General features: G+C 54.4%; 1 protein-coding gene across 7 annotated transcripts; it reads left to right on the top strand.

The window, feature by feature from the left end:
• The first annotated feature begins 1785 nt into the window (after positions 1-1785).
• Positions 1786-21553, top strand: PHF19 (PHD finger protein 19). 7 transcript variants are annotated; one of them, XR_012072244.1, is made up of 15 exons: positions 1786-2162; positions 4548-4748; positions 5252-5333; positions 7728-7823; positions 8317-8417; positions 8947-9095; positions 10762-10857; positions 11585-11653; positions 11853-11973; positions 14287-14354; positions 15577-15713; positions 16324-16411; positions 17156-17241; positions 17742-17837; positions 19086-19125. XR_012072244.1 is itself a non-coding variant. In XM_072960025.1 (15 exons), exons 2-15 carry the CDS (start codon positions 4563-4565, stop codon positions 19426-19428), a joined length of 1743 nt encoding a protein of 580 aa, XP_072816126.1. In that variant the 5' UTR covers positions 1786-2162; positions 4548-4562; the 3' UTR covers positions 19429-21553. The 7 variants fall into 7 exon arrangements, 5 of the variants coding, with proteins under 5 accessions (XP_072816126.1, XP_072816129.1, XP_072816127.1 ...); XM_072960025.1 differs by having other exon boundaries at positions 15577-15738; positions 19086-21553; XM_072960026.1 differs by lacking the exon at positions 1786-2162 and adding an exon at positions 2443-3280 and having other exon boundaries at positions 15577-15738; positions 19086-21553.
• Positions 21554-22342: the final 789 nt, after the last annotated feature.

Genomic DNA, 22342 nt, shown 5'->3' with positions numbered 1-22342 from the left:
GCTTCCCTCCGCATCCTGAACTCCAGCCCAGGAGACATGACTTGTTCTGTCCCAGGCCCCCTGCACACACCATTCTCTCTGCCTGGAGCACCCACCTCCTATTTCCACGTTCCCTCTAAATGCCATCTTTTCTGTGATAGTTATCCCCTTTTCTCAATTCAAAGTTAGAGTTTGCCTCTAGACAACCACAGGTAAAACTGTCTTTCTAGTGACATTTATAATCTCTTGTTTTGTAGTGTTTTAACGACTCCTCATTTTTGCCTACCACTTTTTCATTTTCAAAAGCACCTGCTCCTGCACTATGCTATTTCATCCTCTTCTCTGCAATGGCCCTGTGAGATGGGGCTGTGCCATTACCCCCTTTGAACAGACAGGAAACGTGGCCTCCAGGGGGACTAGCTCACCCAGCATCTCGCACTGGCTCCGAGGCAGAGCTGGACTTGAAGCCAGGACTCCTCCAATTCCATATCTGGTTCACTGCCCTACCAAGGTCCATCATATTTATGTATGTGTGTTGTCAATGCTTGTACCAACATCTGACTCCCCCATGAGACTGTGGGCTCCACAGCTCCCAGTTCTAGCCCCACCCAGGGGGGCACTCAAGGAGTATATAATTTCTTGACAAAGTACAGTAATCACTTACTGCACACCCACTGGCTGCTGGGGACTTTGCATATTAACTCTAACCTTCCCAACGACAGTATTTAAATGAGGAAATTGAGTTTTAAGACTTGAAGTGATATGCTCAGGGTCCCATGGCTAGTAATCAGTGGAGTTGGCCTATGAGACCCAGAGGTAGGATCTGCCAGCTCAAAAGATCACACCCCAAGGCCCAGAGGCAGGGGGCAGAGGGTGGGCAACTTGACAGTGAATAGGGACCAGGGAAGGCTGGGGGTGGGGGAGTGCTGTCCCCTGGCCACACCCATGATGTCTCCCAGGAGGTTCTGTCCGCTGTGATGGGAGCCGGTGAGAGGAGGGCTGAGGGGTAAGGAGTGGGGGTTGGCACGTGTTCTCCACCCCACCCGCCAAAGAGTGAGTTTCGATGGGGACACCTCTGCCCATCCTCCCAAGGGCAAAAACTGGATATGAGTGGAGCCAGACCCCTTGCCTCAATCTGCTATTCCTATGACTCCATGCTGTCTTTCACCGGGTGCCACTCATTTAAATGCTGTTTGTGGGTGTGGTATTTGCAATTGTGTCTTTGTGTTGTTTCTGTGCATTGTGTTTGTGTGCAATTTGTTATTTTGTTTCTCTTGTGTGTTTTGTTACTGTTTTGTGGCTCTATGCGTGTTTGCCTGCCTTACGTGTGTGTTCTGTATTTGTCTTTATGGTGCGTTGTGCCGTGTATACCATGTATTGTGAACTTGTGTTTGTCCTGTGTGCGCTATGGATCTGTTTCTATATTCTGCGTGTGCTGTGTCTCTGTGCGGATTGTCTACGCTGCAAGTGCAGGGCGATGTGTTTCTGTTGTGCAAATCGTGTTTGGGTTGTCCTGGGTCTGTGTGTACGCAGTGAGGCTGTGTGTGTCTGCACCTCCCCGCTGTGTGTCTGCGCCAGCTGACGTCTGTGCCTTGTGCCCAGGGTTGTGTTTCCTCGACAAGTGTGTGCAAGCTCTGAGTGCCGCGCGCGCGGGGTGCCGCCTCCGCGTGTGCCCGCGCCGTGCCTGCGCCTCCGCGGGGTGGCCGTGCCGGGGCGCGGGCTCCGCGTGTCTGCGCCGGGCGCGCGGTGGCGGCGGAGGATGCGCGCCCGCGGGGGCGGGGGCGGGGGCCGGGGCGCGGCGCGGGGGCCGCCCGGGGGCGGGCGCGGGCCGGCGGGCGGGCGGGCGGCGCTGCGGGGCCCCGCGGCCGCGGGCTCCAATGGCGAGGCCGGCGCGGCCCCCGCTAATTACATAAGCGGGACGTCAATAATTCGCGGGAAAACGCGAAAAAGATGGCGCCCCGCGCCCGGGGGGCCCCTTCCTGAGCGCCCCGGCCCCTCCCTCCTCCTCCGCCCCCCCTCCTCCCCGCGGCGCCCCCGCCCCGCCCCGCCCCCGCCGAGACCCCGACCCCGGCCCCACGGGCGGACACTCGGCCGGGCAGCCGCGGGCCGAGCGCAGCCGCCTCCGCCGCCAATGCGCCTGGTGGCCAGACTCCAAGTGGGACCGGCGGACACGCAGCCTCGCGGTAAGTTCAGCGCCGCAGGCGGCGGGCCGGGGCCGGGGGACTCCCCGCTACGTTCGACTCTCCCTGCAATCATCCATCCCTCTTTTGGAAATTTCCCTGAACTTTGGCGGGTCAGACGCCTCCGGGGGGGTTGGAGTCCGGGGAGCCACACGCCTGGGGGATGGAGGCGGAGTGAACCGTGTCCGCGGGGCGGCGGGAGCCCCGCCCGGGTCCCCGAGCCTTTGGGGGGCGTGTGTGACAGGTCGCTGTTCCCTGGCCCCAAATCTTTACTTTTCCTCTTCAGGGCCTAGGGGAGGGGGCTGGAGACGGACGGGGGTCTTTGGAATTTTGCTCACGTCCGAAGTCAGGCTGCGGCTGGATTGGGATGGGGGAGGCTTGGCATCGGAGCGACTGAAGAGAGGAGCTTTTGAACCCGAAGGGGGTACTTCTGCAAGCATTTTTCTCTTCCCGAACACCGTTTTTAAAAAGCCAACGGCCGCCCTGGGAGAGGCCCCGGCGCATGAATCATCCTCGCTTCCTGCCCCCGCCCGGCCCCGCGCTCCGGGTGCCGCGGATTTGAACTGGACGCCGACGGGAACCCGCAAACAGGCATTTCTTTGCAGATGGGTTTGAATCAGCCAATCACAGCCCGCGGGGGCCCGCTCCGGGAGGATGGAGGCGCGGGTTGGGGGGGCCGCCACCCGGGGGCCCCCCGCCCGGCCAGGGGGGGCGCGGCGACCGGGCCTGCTCCCAACGGCACGGCGGGGGAGGAAGTGTCAGTTTGTGAACCTGCCGCGGCCCGGGCCCCAGGCCCGGCGGGCAGGGACCTTGCAGCGCGTCCGGGAGCCAGGTGCCAGGAAGACGGCAGAGATTTGGTCTGCACACCCTGCCCAGTGCCTGTGCGCTCTGGCCTGGAGAAAAGAGAGGATGAGAGGGGTGGAGAGAGGGGGGGATGTGGCCGCGCCACCATCTGGAGAGTGAAGACCCCAGCAATGCCCTGCCTGCCTCAAGGCCCCTGACATGCACACACATGTATTCCAATTCATATACGCACTGCCACAAGGCTGTAGACATCAGTCTCACAGGAGTATACGCTCACTCACACGGAAAAACACGCAGGACTCTCTCCCCGTCTACAGGTAATCATAACACCAGGTGCCCAGTGCCTCGACAGAGAAGGAGGGGACCAGAGTAGTGGGTGCAGAGAACAGAGAGAGGCTGTGTTTGGCTTAATGGAGAGTGTGTGTTGAGGGGCATGGTGCCAGGTGAGCCCAGAGGGGAAGAGGGGGCCTTGGGGAGGGCCTTGAATGCCACTGAAGGCATTGGGGAGCCAAAGAAGGTTTTTGGATGGAAGAGTAAGAAGATGGGACTTGATTGCCCTGTGGAAGAGTCTGATGGGGAGGCAGGAAAGCAGGGAGTGGCCTGTTTAGCACTGGGTGCTGGTGGTCCCATTCCCCATCCCAGGTGCCCAGCATAGGGGAGCACAAGGCTCAGGAAACAGTCACCAAATGAATGAACGGTCCTGGTGAGATGAGGACTCAGATGAAAAAGCGGAGTCGGATGCCAGAAGTCACTGTGTTCAAAATTAGCCAATTTTGGCAACTCATTTGTTGGAGAAGTCTTAAGATGCTTGGGGGTTCTGGGGACCATAGTGGTCGCATTAGCAGGAAGAGAGAAATCAATGTGGAGCAGCACGTGTCGTAGGATGGTGAGAGACAGATGTGGAGAGGTTGGCATGGCCGTGACTTCACTGCTTGGAGCCAGTTTGCATCTGAGTAAAAGCCTAAGTGAGTTTAAATGTCCCAGAATTGGTTTCCATTAAATCATCCCATAATTGAGAACAGAAAAGGAGATTACGAAAAACACAGATGGCCAAGTCTATGCCAGTTCACAAGCCACCCAGGTCTCCTTCTAGGTGAGTTTTCTCTGGCCAGCTCTCAGGGAGAGGTCGGGGGTCTGAAAACTTCCTGCCGCTCCCCTGGAGAAGACCTTCCACTGAGGGAACATGGAGTGTGTTTGCTTAAGGGATAAAACCTCTGGCTCTGAAGCCAGGGGGTGTGGTTCAGGCCCCCCTGGGCAGGGAGAGTTTGCTCTGTGGTTGGTTGAAAGATCTGTTCTTTGTAAAAGGCAGTGTGGTCTGGGTGGGAAGAACGCAGGTCTTAGAATTGGCTCACCTGATCATGGATCATGGGTCTGCCTCTGACCCCCTAGCCACCTCCCCTTGCCAGGCCTCAGTTTCCTGACCTGTAAAATGGGAATAATCATGTCTCCCTTGTAGGGTTGTCATGGGGATCCAGTGAGATGATAAAAGCATCTGACACATAGCACAGGTTACCTAAATGGAGTTTCCTTCCTTCCCCTCCCCCTGAAGCAAGGAGTAAAAACCCTGTTCTCTTTCTCTTCCAGTGTCAGTAGAAGCTGATGGAGAGTCGAGGTCTGGACCCAGGGACTCGGGACTCCTATGGTGCCAACAGCCACCTCCCCAACAAGGGGGCCCTGGCAAAAGCCAAGAACAACTTCAAAGACCTGATGTCCAAGCTGACGGAGGGCCAGTATGTGCTGTGCCGGTGGACAGATGGACTGTATTATCTCGGGAAGATCAAGAGGGTAAACCTTTCCTCCCTGGCCCCAGTTCCCAGACTCAGCATCTGTCTGCTCATCCTCAGACCAGTGATGGAGGATGGGAGATGGCTGGGAAATTGTGCTTCACGCTCCAAAGCTGAAAGTGGAAGGAGGTGGAGCCTGCAAATGAGGTGCCATCCTTAGGGCCAACATCAGCCAGCCACTTAGAAAAGTGCTCTGTGAGCGTACAAATCAAAACGAAAGCAGGTTGGAGAGGATCACAGACGATCACCTGGCCTCCTCTGTCCTCGGCATTCTCACCGAGCTGTCGTCCCCCGATCCCTGACTGTGCACCACCAGTGCGTGGGCACACACTACCTCCAGAACTGCCATCCTCCTCCCCTTCTAGCCTAGCTCTGCTTTCTGGAGCACCAGGAAGGGGTCTAATCCCTCCGCCCTGTGGGGATGAAAATGGGAGAGGAAGATCTTGTTCCAGTGGCTTTTCCCCAGCCACCATCTCACACTGCTCCTCCCTCTCTGTGCCCCAGGTCAGCAGTTCTAAGCAGAGTTGCCTCGTGACTTTTGAAGATAATTCCAAATATTGGGTCCTGTGGAAGGACATACAGCATGGTGAGTATTCCTATGATTTCAGGCATCCCTGCCCTACCTCCTGGTCCTCTCTCTTCCTCTACCTCCATTTTTCCCTTTTCTCCTTCTGTCTCTTATTTCTGGCCTCCGGCCTTGTTCTTGGAGCCCCAGAACCACCTGAGATGCTGATGGGATTAGCAGTTGTACATTTACATGGAAACACACTTGTGACACCTGTCATCCCCTTGAGTACACATATCTCATTATGGAGGCAGGAAGATGGAGAAGGTGGCTCGTGGAGGTACAGGGAGAGCAGGGATGGGTCCCAGGCCCGTGTTTGCTTCCTTGCTGTCCAAAGCTCTGGGTCATTTTGGGGGTATGAACAGGGAGGGACCCAGGCAATCAGAACTGTCACCTGTATATGTAAGCACAGTGTCTCCTATCAGCACCTAGGGAGGCAGCTTTCTCCATGGGGGAAAGACCAAAAAAGCAGGTATGGACCAGGCGGGATGAAGATGGACATGCCTAGATGGAACTGAGCCAATTCTCAAGGTTGAAAGGGAGCTGGGTTGGGTACCATCCCTGCCCTGAGAAAGCTGACACTGTCTTACAGAGATGGCAAATTGGGGGCATTCTTGCTACCATTCTTCCTTCCCGTGTACATGACAGACATCACTAATCAATCATAACATTCATATATTTTCAACGTGGAGCTCCAAGCAGCCACTACCGATCAGAGTTACCATGAGAGGAGAGACCTTTTTGGCATTTATGCACTAACAGAACAGACATGGTGGAAGAGGCAGGTTTTAGGGTCAGATATTCCTTGGACCAAGATATTCTACCTCTGCCACTTGCTAGCTGCATGTCTTTGGGCAAGTGAGAGAACTTCTCTGAACCTGTTTCTTCATCTGAAAAAAGGAGATAGTGAAAGTACTGGCCTCCCAGGTGGTTAAATGAGATAATCCATGTGAAACGTTTAGCCCAGTGCTATTGAGTTACAGGCAGGCATTTTCTAAAGACTTTGTTATTGTACGAGATGATTTCAGGAGCCTGACAAGCAAAGGCCACAGAACGCAGCCAGTTAGCAGCTTCCAAACTGCCTTTTTCTCCAAGATGTTGTGGCTAATGCAGACTAATGCTCCTCCAACCCCCTCTCACTCTAAATGTATTATTTAAAAATCCGAAGCAATGAGGGTCTCCTCTCCTGGGCTCCCTTCTTATCGAAAGCAGAAGGAGCCAGCTGGTGAGGAAGGACAGTTCATGTCTGCAAACCATGTGTGGAAAGCCTGCTGTGTGCCAGGCACCAAGGAGGTGCTGCATTGCTCACCTGGGGAACTGCGTGGCTCCCCAGCCGGATCACGACAGCCCTTTGAGGTCCCCCAAGGGGAGAGCATAAGGCTGAGGACACTGTAGTTACTGATCCATCATTTCATTAAGCCAGTGAGGACTTACTGAGACCCACGGTGGGCACCACTTTCCCAGGGGGGTACATATTCAGGAATAAGAGGCAAGAGACCATTTATTCAGCAAACACATCTGAAAACGTGTTACATGCCTAGCCCCATGTGAGGCCTGAGGACACAGAGATGAACAGATACCATTTCTGCCCTTACAAAACTTTCAGTCTGCTACAGGAAATGAGTCAGAAACACACATCAAAATATATTTACTTTATTCACTCAAATCCTTCAAAAATACACACATATTTCTTCTTCAACAACAAAATGCAAAGAAAAAAAAAGATGGAGAGGGAACCTGTAAATTAAAAGCAATTGGACAAACTTAAAATCGTTATGACGTTTTTATTTGAGACAATTGGAACTGTGAACACTAACTGAATTTGTTGATGATATTAGGAAATTAATTTTAATTTTTAGGTGCAATAGAAGAGTAGTTATTTTTTTAAGAGTTCTAATCTTTCAGAGATACATACTGAAATATTTATGGAAAATGATTTGAATCAAGGACTTGATTCAAAATAATACAGTAGGGTGAAGTGGGTGGGAATATAGTTGAAACAAGATTGGCCAGGAGTTTATAATTGCTAATAAGAACACGGAGGTTCGTTAAACTGTCCACTATTAAACCATAATTTTAAAAAAGTCTTTCAATTATTTAACATAAAAACCTGTTTAAATCAAATTAAATTAGACAGGAGAGGCAGTATGGTGTGGTCAAAAGAATGAATGACTTGATGTCAAACAGCTGAATCCCACCTCCTACTTACTAGCTGAGCAAGGGGTTTAACCTCTCCGGGCCTCAATTTACCCATCTTTAGAATGGGGTAGTAGTAATAGGCACCTCGGAGTGGTTGGGGAGATTTCGGTGAGTTGGCCTATGGGGCCCAGCCCTCAGTAGAGGCTCAGCACCTGGAATGTGATTAAAACTTCAAATTCCTGTGAGCCAGACCTGACCCTTGAGGACCTCTTTCAGCTGGTGTTCCCGGGGAGGAGCCCAAGTGCAACATCTGCCTGGGGAAGACATCAGGACCCCTGAATGAGATCCTCATCTGCGGGAAGTGTGGCCTGGGTGAGTGTGATGAGCAGGGCACTGGGAAGGCCCGGCCCTGTGGGTCCCCATCCCTCACTGTCTTGTGACCCGCACTGCCTCAGACCCTTGGGGCCTTAGCTGGCTTCCTGTTTCTTTCGGAGCTCTAGACAGGAGGCCAGTCTCTGGGAATGAGGGACCCTGGAGGCGACCCTTGGGGAGGGCTGGGGCTTCTGGAAAGTGAGACAGGCTATGCACTTCAGAGCCCCCGTGGGTGGAGAGGATGGGTGGGAGAGATGGGGCATGGAGGCTGACGCCAGACTTTTGGTACTTCCCCCACTGGGCCAGTGTTGGTTTTTAGTGGCCTGCCTGGGCACCAACTTGGCTGCCTTGGTGACATCGCCAGCTAGTCCCCTGGCAGCTGGCAGGCACACAGTTCCTAGGACCTGCTGCAGCCCTCCCCCGCCACCTTTGGGCTGACTGGCCTCAGGCCATCGCCTCTGTGTGGGCACTCACCACCACTCCTTCGCCGTAGGTTACCACCAGCAGTGCCACATCCCCATAGCAGGCAGTGCCGATCGGCCCCTGCTCACACCCTGGTTCTGCCGACGCTGCATCTTCGCGCTGGCTGTGCGGGTGAGCCCTCCATTCTTCCCACCCTGCCTCTCCCCCCTCCTCCAATCTGGAAGCCCAGAGACTCCCTGGGCTCATGCCTGACTCCTGGTCACGGAGCCAGGGCTCTGGACACAGACAGAGCCACTGCCATTTACCAGCTGTATGTCCTTGGCCAGGTTCCTTAGCCTCCCTGAGCCTGTTTCCCCAACTTAAATGGACGCAGGTTTGGTGTCAGGAGTAGGACGCCCCCAACAAGTGGTGCTTTACTGTTAAAAGAGAAAAATCCATGTAAGCGCTCAATATATATTGGTTATTATTGTCACCTTTGTTGTTGTGCTTATTACTATTAATACTGTTGAAAATGCAGATCCTTGGGGATAGAGAGAAGATGGATCTGGGATTGATGAGAAAAGGCTCCTTGTGTTTCTGACTATATTGGAACATCTGCGTGTCCACCTGGTCGGCATTAACCTTGATAGCCTTGAGAGGGATTCACGTGTGGCCCAAACAGGACCCCCCACAGGTGACTCGGGCCCTCATCTCCCTGCAGAAAGGCGGCGCGCTGAAGAAGGGCGCCATCGCCAGGACGCTGCAGGCCGTGAAGATGGTGCTGTCCTACCAGCCCGAGGAGCTCGAGTGGGACTCGCCTCACCGTACCAACCAGCAGCAATGCTACTGCTACTGCGGCGGGCCTGGAGAGTAAGGCCGCGGGGGCGGGGCCTCTCGGAGGGGCGGGGCGCGGGGCGGGGCAGACCGGGGCGCAGCCGGCGCTCGGGGCGGGGCTGGCTCTAGGGGACCACCCCGCCCAACTCCAGGGAAGAGCCCGCATCCTCTTTCAGGCGGCAGGAATGAGGCCTGAGTGCCCTGCGGGCTCCAGAGGATGAGGCTAGCGCTCTCCGCAGGTGGGGTGGGGCGGGGATGTGGAGGTGTTTTCTTGGGGCGCCGTGGAAAAGAAGAGGGGTTAAGAGCTTGGCCTAGAATATCAAAATCCTCCCGGCCCCTTACAGCTGTGCAGCCCCTGAGCCCCAGTTCTTTTCGCAGTTTTCCCGTGACATGGTGGTTGTGAGTGGAGTGTGAATTAGGTCATTCACATAAAGGCTCACACAGTGCCTGGCACTTGGTAAGCGCTTAATGAATGTAAGCTGTTGCAGTTGGTGCTGGAAGTTGAGATAAACCTTTCCATGGTCAGAGCCAGTGGAACAGGCTGGAGGTGAGAGAGGAAGGTTCTTTGCCCTGGAGGTGTGCAAGCAGAGGTTGGGGGAAGTACCTGCCCTGACTATGGGACAGGAATCTGATTTCTCCTTGCGGCCTGGGCCTCCACGTAGCCACGGGCAATTAAGCCTTCTTTCTTGGGCTGACGAACATTTTGGGAGGAACCACAGAAGTGAGAGATGGAATCTCTGCCCTGAGGAAACCCAGCCTACAGGACGTCCTGAAGTCTTAAATCTCAGCCCCAAGGTCGGCTGACAAGCACAGGGATCTGGAGGCTGTGCTTATAGCGTAACTGGGTGATTTGGGCAAATCACTCGAAGTACTTCATTTCTTAAGTAGGATTGATAACCTTGGCCCCTTCGTCTTCCCTGGGTGTTGGGAGGCCTAAGGGAGAAATGCTTATAGAGATATTGCAGCATTGAGGCGGTGGTTCTCAGTGCTTACTGGGCAGCGTTCCCCGGGTGGCTGTTAAAAATGCATCTGCCAGGGGCTCCCCTGAAGATTGAGTAGGCATGGAGGGGGCCAAGGAGTCTCCTGTTTTAACCTTGACCCCAGGTGATTCTGATGCAGCTGGTTCATGGACCACATCTGACTATGTGTGAACAAAGCATTGACTGTTAGTTAATTAAGAAAATCTCCTTTTGGTGTTCATTTGTATTTAGTGAGTAGTTGTTGAATGGCCATGATAGGGTAGATACAATACCAGGTGAGGGACTTATAGGGGCCTTTATTCTCCCATGAAGTCTCCCGGGCAAACCTTTCCCCGTCAGTGGTGTTTTTGAAACAGTGTATAGGCACAGTCCAGAAATGGGGACTCCAATGTGGCAGGAAGACCGTGGACTTTGAAGTTAGGGAGGCCAGGATTTGAGTCACCATCCAATATTTGCTTCCTGAGTGACCGTGAACAAGCTGTTTACCTCTGACTCACCTGTAAAATGGGGACACTGGCCATCTTTGACCAGAGGGTGAGATCAAGTGATACCGTGCACCCCTTTCTGCCAGGACCTCCCAGGGCACAGCCTAGTGCTCCGTAACTGTGAGGTCTCTTCCCTTTCCCCCGGCGGAAGGCGAATTAGTGTTGGGAAAGGTTGCCAAGGCTGATTCCTGGCTGGGAGTGTGGGCCTGGCTGACCCTGGCTCCTCTGGCTCTCCAGATGGTACCTGCGGATGCTGCAGTGTTACCGGTGCAGGCAGTGGTTCCACGAGGCCTGCACCCAGTGTCTCAATGAGCCCATGATGTTCGGAGACCGGTAGGTGCTAATGTGGTCCGGCTCAGCCTTGGGGGGAAGGTTGGGGGACGGGGAACTGCAGCCACAGCAACCCCTTAAGATCACCTGCCTGGCCTGGCGGCAGCTTAGGGTAAAAGAAGACTTCTCAGTAAAGGAACTTGCTGAGCCACATCCCCAGTGGCCTGTGACAAGTGGGGGGCCTTAGACAAAGTCCTGCCTTCTCTAAGCCCCAGTCTCTTCAAGTGTCTGGGGGAGGAGGAGGACACAGGGCCTGCCCTACCCCTGCTCAGGGTTGTTGGAGGAGCCACAGGGGAGACGAATGCCTTGGTCTGGCTTCTAACCAATGGGGCTAAGCTAATGGGAGGCTTATGTGTGTCAGATCAGATGCTGTGTGTGTCTTGGTCGGTGTCTCATGTCATTTGTGATTGTGTGTGTGTATGTGTGTGTGTCTCTGAGGACAAGGGGAAGAGGCTGACCCCTGCAGCATAGCCTAGTTCAGCCCACTCTGAACTCAGCCACACTCCAGGGCAGTGATATTTGGGAAAGGGTTTGAGGCGGAGGTTAGAAGGGGTAGAGGAATAGTTCTTGGTCCCTATTCCGCCCCATCTTCATTCCCTCCCCAAAGGGAATGAGGACAATGCTGACTATGAGAAAGTGGGGAGTGAGGGGGAGAGAGGGCGAGGGGACTGGCCACGGGTGGGGTGTCAGAGCCCCTCCCACCACAGGCCCTCTTTCCACCCACCTGCAGGTTCTACCTGTTCTTCTGCTCCGTGTGTAACCAGGGCCCAGAGTACATCGAGAGGCTGCCCCTGCGATGGTGAGAGGGTGGGACTTAGCCCAGGCCCACTCCTGTCCCCTCCCAGCTTCTCCCCTCACCCAACCCTGGGAATAATTCCATTTCCAGCCACCAGGTCCCAGCCTTGCCCCTGCCCTTCAGCCTGGACCCAGGATGCTCCAGCCCTGGCTGGACAGGCTGCTGCCTCACCCCGGCCCCACCTCCTTGCCCCCTTGCCCAGGGTTGATGTGGTTCACCTGGCCCTCTACAACCTGGGGGTGCAGAGCAAGAAGAAGTACTTTGACTTTGAGGAGATTCTGGCCTTTGTCAACCACCACTGGGAGCTCCTGCAGCTTGGCAAGGTAAGCAGGGCCATGGGACGTCAGTGTGGCAAGAATTGGTTCCACAGCAGGGTCACCGAGGTCCAGGGATCTGGGTCTCTGAGCACAGCTCTTTAGGAACACTGCCTGTCTGTGAGGGTTGCAAGTGGGGCCAAAGACCCAGAGCCTTTGAGCTCCTGCGTCCTGGGTCCAGGCATCTGAGCCTGTGCCCTGCAGGGGGCTGCCTAACCCAGGTTTTGGCAGTAGGTGGGTTAGAGCCTTACCGACTCAGCTGAAGGGAACCCCCACCCCGCACCCCGCCCCACTGGGGTTGAGTCTGGCTGGAACAGGCCTCTCTACAGTGATGCGTGACCCACTCCAGATTACCTGGCTAGGATGGAACATGAAATGGGCCTGCCCCCTGCTGGTCATACTCTGAGTAGCAGAAGTGGTCAGCGGGGGTCTGGGAGCTGGGGGGGAACCTGTGGAGTGAAGTAACAAACCAGAGAGACTTTCAGGATGTCAGAGGTGGAGAGCAACTTGCGGGTGGTCAGCACCGCTTTGAAGCTGAGCCAGGGCCTCTCCAACCACTTCCACAGTGGAGCCATGCCCCCTTTTTTCTAATGACACCCTCAGAATCCTCTCCACCACTTTCAGCATCTTCTCTGCTGACTGCCCCAAATCCTTTAGTGAAACAGGGAGTTTTTTTTTAAAGTAATCTTTATGCTTTGCAAAAGCTTTTCATATAATAACATCTTCATTTACAATGTTTGTATATAACATATGCCTTCTATAAATTATCATATTATATATACAATGTACATATGTGTATTTATATATGTTATAAAGCACTAAAAAGATAGGTAGAGCTGGTATTCTTTAAATCAGTTTTTTTTCTGATTTATAAAAAAAATTATACATGTCCCTGGTAGAAAATTTTCAAAGTGTCAAAAAGTATAAGGAAGTGCGCTTAAAATAAAACCATCCTTACCCTGTGTCACATGACTCATGAACTGCTGCTAAAGCACACGGTGCTTATCCTTCCATCCTCTCCTGTCTGGTTTTCTTTTTACCCAGCTTTACAGGTTATACGGTATTCACAATTTTTTTTTATTGCAGTATAGTTGATTTACAATATTGTGTTAATTTCAAGTGTACAGCAAAGTGATTCAGTTATATATTTTTGCATTATTTTTTATTATAGGTTATTACAACATACTGAATATCGTTTCCTGTGCTATTACAGTAAATCCTTGTTGCTTACTTATTATTACATGTATAATAGCTTGTATCTGTTAATTCCATGCTCCTAATTTATCCAGCCCTCCTCCATTTCTCCTTTGGTAACCATAAGTTTGTGGGAATGTAAATTGATGCAGCCACTATGGAATACAATAGGAAGGTTCCTTAAACATCTAAACGTAGAATTTCCATATGATCCAGCAATCCCACTCCTGGGCATATATCCTGAAAAGATGAAAACTCTAATTAGAAAAGCTGCATGCTCCCCCGTGTTTACAGCTTACAATAGCTGTAAACAAATGTTTACTGTTTACAATAGCCAAGACACAGAAACAACCCAGGTGCCCAACAACAGACAGTTGGTTTAAGAAGATGTGTATGTGCGCGCGTGCGCACACACACACACACACACACACACACTGGAATATCACTCAACCATAAAAAAGAATGAAGTATTATCATTTGCAGCAACACGGATGGACCTAGAGATGACCATACTAAGTAAAGTAAGCCAGACAAAGACAAATATCATATGATGTCACTTATACGTGGAATCTAAAAAATAATACAAGTGAATCTATATACAAAACAGAAACAGACTCATGATATATACCATTTTAAATCATTTTTTTCAGTTTACATTATATCATGAATACTTTTGCATATTATGATGAGTTTTCATCAGCATTTTTCATGACTGCATTGGTTTCTACCATAGTTTACGTACTTGTTTCCTTTCTGTTGGGCATATAGTTTCTTTCCCATTTTTCATATTTGTCCATCATTGGCAACAACGCTGCAGTGAACATTTTTGTACATAAAGCTTTGTTCATGTGTCGTATCATGTCTGTATGATAGGTCCCATGCAGTAGCATTACTGGGTCAGGGGCAAGGACGCCTTTTAAAGCTCTTGATACATTTAGGACAAGAGTTACTCTCATTTACAGCTGGGGACGTGAACTCAGATGAAAAGACTTGTCTGAGATCATGAAACAAGTCAGTGGTCCTCACCTGGAGGACTCGGAGCATCAGGAGATTGAGGGGAGGGAGGGGACAGGGGCTGAGGCTCCTCATGCCCGGGTCTGACTGTCCTGCTGGCCTGCTCCTCCTTAGCTCACCAGCACCCCTGTGACGGACCGAGGACCACATCTCCTCAACGCTCTGAACAGTTACAAAAGCCGGTGCGTGCAGGGAAGGGAGTGCTGTGGGGACCCTCGACAGGTGGGATTTCAGTGTCTTCCTACCTCGTAGCCTTTGCTCAGGCCGTGCTCCCACCTGGGTCTCCCTCCTCCTTTGGGACACCTCCCCTGACCACTCCAGCAGCCTGACACATTGTGGTACTGGGCTCAGCTCCAAAGGGGGCTGCAACCCTGATCTCTGAGCTCCTCCCCCCCTCCTCAGCTCTGGCCATGTGTGGTTTTGGGCCAGGCACTGAAACATCGATTCATCATGTTGGGTGGGTTGCCGCCTCCTAACTGTCCCCAGCCCATGTCATCCCATCCAGACTGTTGAGTTCTTCTCAGAACACAGGGCTGACACGTGCCTTGCTACCACCACAGGGAATGCCCAAGCTCCTTAGCACGGCATTCAAGGCCTCTAATGATCAGACCCTGCCCACACCCTCTGCCACTGTCCTTTATATAAATGGGTGTCAGCCATTCTGAATCCTTGGCTTTCCCACTCTGTGCTTTTGCTCACTCTTCTCTTCACCTCGAATGCTCTTCAGTCCCTTTCATTCATTTGTTCCATCAACAGCTGCTAATTGAACTGCTGCTCTTTGTCAGCCCCATGTAGGTGCTGAGAACATAGTGACTAGGACATGATCCCTGCTTCTGTGAAACCTCTCCAGATAGCACTAGACAGAATTATCCACTCCTCCATCTTCTCATGGTCTGGGCCCACAGCCCTGCACCTGAATACGTGGGGTCTCCTGCCCTCTCTGCGGACAGTCTCCTAAGGGTAGGACTGTGGCTTAGTCACCTCTGCAGCCTCAGGCAGCTCAGCCAGTGTGGAAATGAGGAGGGAAGTGCCAGGAGGTGCTTTCAGTCTCCCTGGGGAGAGCAGAGAACAGAATGGTGTGGGATCCAGTGTTTCGACCATAGGGTTCCACCGGGAGCTAGATGAGGCCTTCCTGTAGGCGGCAGCCTTGCAGCTGGTTGAGGCCGAGAAGAAAAGAGGGGTGCAGCAGGAGCCACGCACAGGAGGAAGGACAGGGAGAAGTCCCCGGCCATATTCTCGGCCAACACCTGGAGGCTTTGAGGAATCAAGTGTCTCCATGCCCCTCTCTGGATTTTAGCTCCGGGTCCAGGGAGGCAGAGAGGGAGGTTTTAACACTTGACTCTCCTCCCCAGGAGGATGGACGGACAGGCTCCAGAGCTTTCCCCTCTCCCTGCCCACCCCCAGGTTCCTCTGTGGCAAGGAGATCAAGAAGAAGAAGTGCATCTTCCGCCTGCGCATCCGCGTCCCGCCCAACCCACCCGGGAAGCTGCTGCCGGACAAGGGCCTGGTGCCCACGGAGAACAGCGCCCCCTCTGAGCTGCGTAAGAGAGGAAAGAGCAAGCCTGGGTCAGTGCCTGGGGCCCCGGGGTGGGGCCGCAGCCGCCCTCGGGTTCTCTGCTCCCCGCTCCGGTCCCCACCGGCGGGCTGTGCCGCGACGTCGCAGCGAGCGGGGAGGGCCTCCATCCAGTGAGTCCCGGCCGGGGGCACCCTTTCCATGGCTGAGTCGGGACCTGATCCGTCCACAGCAGCCCCGTATGGCCTTGCTTGGAGGGAAAGCCAGATCGTGGAACCCAGTCTTGCTGGCGCAGGGCTTAGGCAGAGAGGCGAAGGGGAAGTCAGAGTGTGGAAGGGTCCCTAGCGCTCCTGGCTGAGCTCAGCCCCCTCGTCCTGGGCGAGGGGGGCGGGGCGGAGCTTCCGGAGGCCTGAGCCTGAAGAGGCTCCTTCTGTCTTGCCAGCCACCGCACCCGCCCCTCCCTCCCACACCTGCCGCCCCAGAGGACTCCCCTTCCTCCCCTGGCTCCTTGTGAAGGAGGGCCTGTCCCCACCCCCACACTGTGACCCCACACCTGCCCCAGCCCCTTCTCCCTCCGGGCCACCCTCTGGGCCTTCAGGCTCTGACTGGGCCACCCTCTCCCTCTTCTGTCTCCACAGTTTGTTGCCTCACGAATTCCAGCAGCAGAAAAGGAGAGTTTATAGAAGAAAAAGATCAAAGTTTTTGCTGGAAGATGCTATCCCCAGTGTTAGTTTCTGGTTTTCTTACTCTCCACTTTGGCACGCAGGGTCAGCACACATTAGGGACTCCTGTGCAGAAAACTGAATCCCCCAGGCCCAGGGGATTCTCCCATGTCCCTGAAAGAAGCCAGTTCCTATTACAGCCAAACAAGGAAGGGCCAGGCGCTGCAGGACCCATCCTTTATCTCCCCAAGTCTTCCAGGAACCCAAGGAGGGGCTGGGCAAAGGCAGGTAGTATCCTTGCCCCCACCCCGTCCAGGTGGGGAAACTGAGGGCCAGGGAGGGCAGCGACTCTCCTGAGGCCACACCTCAGGCACTGGCAGAGCCCAGCCCAGAACCAGGGCTCCAGAGCACCCTCTTTCCCCCTTCAGTAGCCCTGCATCCTCACTGAAGCCCTGCCAGGGGCGGTAGCTCCCCTGGGCCACGTGTAAGGCACCTTTACAACTGCCATTCTATTCTGTCATGCTTCCCGACGCCTCTGTGAGGGGAGGCGCGGAAGGGGTATTGTTTACTTTTTGTAGCTAAGGTCACTGAGGCCCAGAGATGGGGCTGTCACACAGTCTGGTAGAGAGTCAGGACTGAACCGGAGTGACTTGGCTCCCTGGTCAGGACTGGGGAAAAAAGGAGGAAGTGACAAGTCCGACCCCCAGAAGCCCAGCTGGCCCAGTGGGCCCTCAGCAGGGAGGAGGGTGCTGTGGGAGGTGGAGGTGATGCTCTCTGGCTGAACCCTCACCCCTTCCTGTGTCCACAGAGTGACTTTACCTCCGCCTGGAGTACCAACCACCACCTGGCCAGCATATTTGACTTCACGCTGGATGAAATCCAGAGTTTAAAAAGGTAACGATGAGGGACCCAGTGGAGAGGTTGGCTCTGGAGAGTGAGAGTGAGTCAGGCAGGGAGCCTGCCATTCCCCCAGCTCCTGAAGGGACAGAGCAGAGAGCCTCTGGAGGGAGTGGATGCTCCCTGGGGGTCACTGCCGTTAAAGGGTGCACACTGCAGAAGGCTGCCGGAAGGGTCTTTCTGCAGCAGGCCTTGCAGCCTAATGCCGCTGGCCGAAAGCCTGCGGGGCTCCCGCCCAGCGACAGCTCTGCGGAGCAGTGCTAGAGGCCTGCCCCCGCCGGCCCTCTCCACCCCGCCCCAGCTTCTCTCTGCCCCAGGCCCCATACCTAAATCGCTCTGGTCACCCCACATTCGTGTTCCTTGGGGAGGGGGCGGCCACTGCAGCTGTGGTGGTAGGGAGCTCAGCAGTGGGGAGGTGGCCTTGGCTGGATGCGTGTCAGAGGGGCCAGGAGACGACTGGGAAGAGCCAACAGCAGCTTCACCCTCTCCTCCCTCAGTGCCAGCTCTGGCCAGACCTTCTTCTCAGACGTCGACTCCACCGACGCCGCCAGCACCTCTGGCTCCGCTTCCACCAGCCTCTCCTACGACTCCAGGTCAGCTTCCCAGCATGCTGGCCTCAAGTTCCGTCACCCCCCTGCCCCCTGCCCCCAGCCCACATCTGCGATGTGTGTCTCATTCTGGGCATGTGAGGCTCCGGGACGTGGCCTTCTGTAATCGTGTGAATCTGGGTCTGGGACCCTCTGATTCTGAGTCGTGGGGTCAGACAGGGGCTGAATATGGGCATTCAGGCCACTCCTCTTTGCCTGCTGCAGGTTACATGACACTTCTTGCTGGGCAATTTCGGATCTGGGGTTCTTTCATTCTGGGGTTCTTGGCCTCTGCTTTCTGTGATTTTGCAATGTCTGTGCCTCTGACTGCAGATTCCCTAACCCTGATTCTTGGCTGTCTGAATCTGGTGTCTGTCTCCTGGGTCTTTAAGGAAAAGAGCCAGTGGTGTGGAAGCCTGATAGAGGGAAAATGGCATTCTGCAGAGTGAGGGTCCAGAGAGGGGACAGAAACCCCTGGGGACCCAGCTAGGGTTGAGCCTGCTCAGCAGGTGCTGTCCTCAGTGGCCTAGGGAGGGTGGGACTGCAGAGCACACGGACAGGTTCTCAACTGAGGCACCTTTTACTGTATTTTAGGATGTTTGAGGCACATGCCAAAGTCGAATTAAAAGTATAATGTCCCTTGAAGGGTGTCTTGTCTCCAGACACCTTGAGGTGGCTTTCTCTGCTTTTGCCTCTGTATTTTCACTTATGTCATTTCTTGGGTTCTCAGGAGCACTTCAGGTCTTGGTTTCTGTTTCTAGGCATCTCTGAATGTGTACCTCCCCTTCTGTGTGTTTCTCTACCCCCTCTGCCTCTTTCTTTTCCTGTGTGTTGGGGCACATACGTCTGTCTCCAATCCAGGTGTCTGTCCTTACCCTAATCTGACTCACCTGCTACAAACCCCATCCCTACTCCTGACTCACTTGGCTACAGGCGAGTCCAGGTGAACGGTAAGGCAGTGTAAGCAGGGCCTCTGCACTGCGTGGCTGCACAACGGTGCCCCTGGACTTGTGCAGTGCTGAGCTCCTAAACACAAAGAACGTGGTTTTGGGGCTGGACACACCTAGGTTTGAATCCTGGCTCTGCCACTCCCCAGCTGGTGTTTTCTCCTCAGGAGCCTCCTTGGGGCTATTGTGAGGATCCAGGGAGACAATCTGCGCCCAGGGCCTGGTGCCCAGGAGTGCTCAGGGAGAGGTACTTGTGTGGCTTATCCCATCTCATTCCCATCTTTCTCCTCTTCCCCTTCCGATACAGACGGACAGTGGGCAGCCGCAAGAGGAAGCTGGCGGCCAAAGCGTACATGCCACTGCGGGCAAAGCGGCGGGCGGCCGAGCTGGGTGGACGCTGCCCCTCGGACAGCAGTGCAGAGGGGGCCTTGGGTGCTGAGCGGCCAGATGAGGGCATCGATAGCCACACATTTGAGAGCATCAGTGAGGATGACTCGTCCTTGTCCCACCTCAAGTCATCCATCACCAACTATTTTGGTGCAGCTGGGCGGTTAGCCTGTGGGGAGAAGTACCAGGTGTTGGCTCGGAGGGTCACACCTGAGGGCAAGGTTCAGTACCTGGTGGAGTGGGAAGGGACCACTCCTTACTGACCAGCTCCCGGGGGATGCCAGGAGCCCTGGAAACCAAAGGAGAGACAGTGGACGCCACAGGCTCCCCAGGTCTCTCCAGGCTGGGGTGGGGGAGGGAAGCAAGACAGAGCTGCAAGTGCCCGGCCAAAGCCCCGCCTGCCCACCAGGCCCGGGCCTGTGCCTCTCGGCTGGGCCCGGCCTGCGCGCGGGCCTCCTCGGGCTCACCACCCCTCTGCCTGTATCTCTGAGGTCCCGCTGGCTATGGCTCCGTGTCTACACACACCCTCAAACTGTTGACCTATTCCTCTGAATTAGTGTCCTGCTGGCTCTGTGGCCTGTTCCTGAGGCCCGAGTCTGTCTTTGTCCCCAGTGTGTCCAGTGTTTCTCTCTCTCATCCCAGTTTTATATTGGGTGTGTATTTTATACACCCAGTTTGCACACCTGATCCATCCCAGGAACCACATAATGAGAACATAAACCTTGGAGAAAGGCTGGGTGAAGGTGGGCACGAGGATGCCTTGAGGACCATCTCTCTCAACTTCCTGCCACTCCTCCTGGCTTGGGGAAGAGGTGGTGAGGGTGGAAGAAGGCCTCTGAGAAAGCCTGTGTGGCAGGGACCCTGGGCTCTCAGGATCCGAGGAGTAAAGAGGCCGGGTCCCTGCTTCAGAAGGCACCAGCACCAGAGCCCAATGATTAAGGCCAAGAATGAAGGCTGCAGTGTCAGCTTCTGAGAACCCAGAAGTCTTCCCTTCCCTGGCCACACCGTCTCTCTGTTACCATGGAGCTGGACCTGGCCTTGCAGACCGAAGGGACGGGGAGAGGAAGTGAGGGGAGGAAAGGAAGCCGTGTCCTGTTCCAGCTCAGCAGGCGTACACACACCACACACACAGCCACACGTTCCGCAACCCCTACCCCTCCACCCCCTGCCAGCCTGGCTCCTGCCCTTGGCTTTCCCTGGCCCTCTTCCGGGGGCCACATGCTGCAACTAAATGTGAAAGTCCGGCTCCTGCCTACGAAGCAGCTCTGACCCCAGAGGGAAATGTAGGGGACTCATACCCTCTTAGCCCCTGCCCTGCCTGAAACTGACAATCATTTTGGGGGCAGGCTGGGATTTTTAAAGGGCTTGAGTCATTCAGCCCCCTCAAAGGGAAGCCTTTGGTCAGTGGGAGTATAAACACAGTTCTTAAAATCGACATTTGAAACTCAGATCCATCTGGAGGGAGACCAAAAATGGGAGGGGGAGGAGACGACTCATTTTTGCTGCTTCCAGAGGTATTAGAAACTGACTCACTTGATTGGAAAATAAGTGCCTTGACTGGGGCAGGGGTGCACCAGATGGGGACCAGCCTTGCCAACTGCTGCTATGGCCTTCAGCTTGGCTGGGTTTTGGAGGCTGCCAGCTGTAAGGCGAAGGTGGATGGACAGTGGCGGGGGTGGGGGGCAGCAGGCCTGGAGCTGGTTTTCCTGTTAATAGGCTCACCTCCCTCCCCATCTGTGAGCATTCAAGGGTCCCTGCGATAGTTCAGATGCCCCTTGCCTCCAACCTCAGCTCCAACAGTGCCTTTCAACTGGGACCTCACCTCCTGCACACAGCCCACGACTTCCCTCTGCTTCCCAGCAGTCTAGGCAGAGACCAGCTGGTTGGGCCCAGTTCTCTCCCTTCTCAGCCCCACAGCTGCTGCCACTGAAGACCCCAGGCTGGGGCCAGGTGGAAGGGGAGCTGAGAAGGCAGCGCCCAGTCCGGCTGGGGGGTGAGACCTGGGGTCCAGCTGGTGGCTTCCTGCCTGCTCCAGAGAGCTAACAACCTCCCAGGCCTCCCGTGCTTTCTCAGCAGCTTTCCAGGCTGAGAAAGCACAGGATGGGCAAAGCCTGTCGGAGCTTCTGCGCCTCCTCTGCTCAAGCTCCAGAGGCTCTGGGCTTCAAGAGGGGGAGGGAGGGAGAGGGTGTCTTCCCCTCTGGAGATCACCATACGGCCTGGCAAGGTCCCCCCGACTCCACACTCCAGCATTTCATTCATACCTGGTAACAGCTGCATTACTGCCAACTGACCTTATCATAACCCTGTGCACCTTCAAAAAGATTTATGGTTTTGAATTGCTGCTTTTAGTAACATTTGTTATATTAAAGTTATAATTAATGTGTCTGATCTACAATTTAAAGCTGCCTTTTCAAAATCTGCTTATCATTCCCCTAGTGAGTTATCAGCTGTTGGGTACCAAGAGGAATTAGCTCTGTTCCCTCGTCTAGGTCTCCCGAAAAGTGAGGAGGAATGCCTGGGCCCCATCCTCTCTGTGGCCACCACGCCACTCCTACCGCCGCCTCCCACATTGTCTCAGCAATACTCACCCTTACCACCAGGAAGACTTGGAACCTTTTTCTACTGAGTACCTGACTCATGGGGGTAAAAAACATTAGCTGAGGGTCAAAGAGAAGTGAAAGATGGGGAATGAACTTAGGATGGGACCCTAGGAAGATGCTTCAGTACAGGCACTGTAAGCCCTGACTGCGCGTAGGCACACAGCTGTGACCTGAGGTGCACCCTGGCCCCGCTCTGCTGGCTGCCACCTGCACTGCTCTGTCAGGTTCCTTTGCTTCAGTTCCTCGCCCTCCACATGCCAGAGAGAATCCCTGCTTTTGAGGGATGTTGAGGGAGCCCTCTCACATACAAATGTGATAGATTATTACTTTACATAAACTTCTCTAAATTGTGGGCAGTTTGGAGAAAAAGAAGCAACATGAAGGGACAGGAAAAAGCTACAGGGAAGTTGAAGGCCAGGGTTCAACTGAACCCTGTATTTTCAGGGCTTAGTGTAGCCTGTTGACCACCCCCCACACCCCACCAAGTGTTAATGTCTGCCCTTAAAAATCTTCATTATATGGCTCCCACTTACCCTACCACTCCTCCTGCTTCAACCTGGTAAGTGCTCTTGGAACA

This window comes from Vicugna pacos, chromosome 4 (assembly GCF_048564905.1).
Source record: "Vicugna pacos chromosome 4, VicPac4, whole genome shotgun sequence".
Taxonomy (NCBI): Eukaryota; Metazoa; Chordata; class Mammalia; order Artiodactyla; family Camelidae; genus Vicugna; species Vicugna pacos.
The sequence above is the reverse complement of the archived record's forward strand: the minus strand, read 5'-3'. Positions and strand labels throughout refer to the sequence as shown.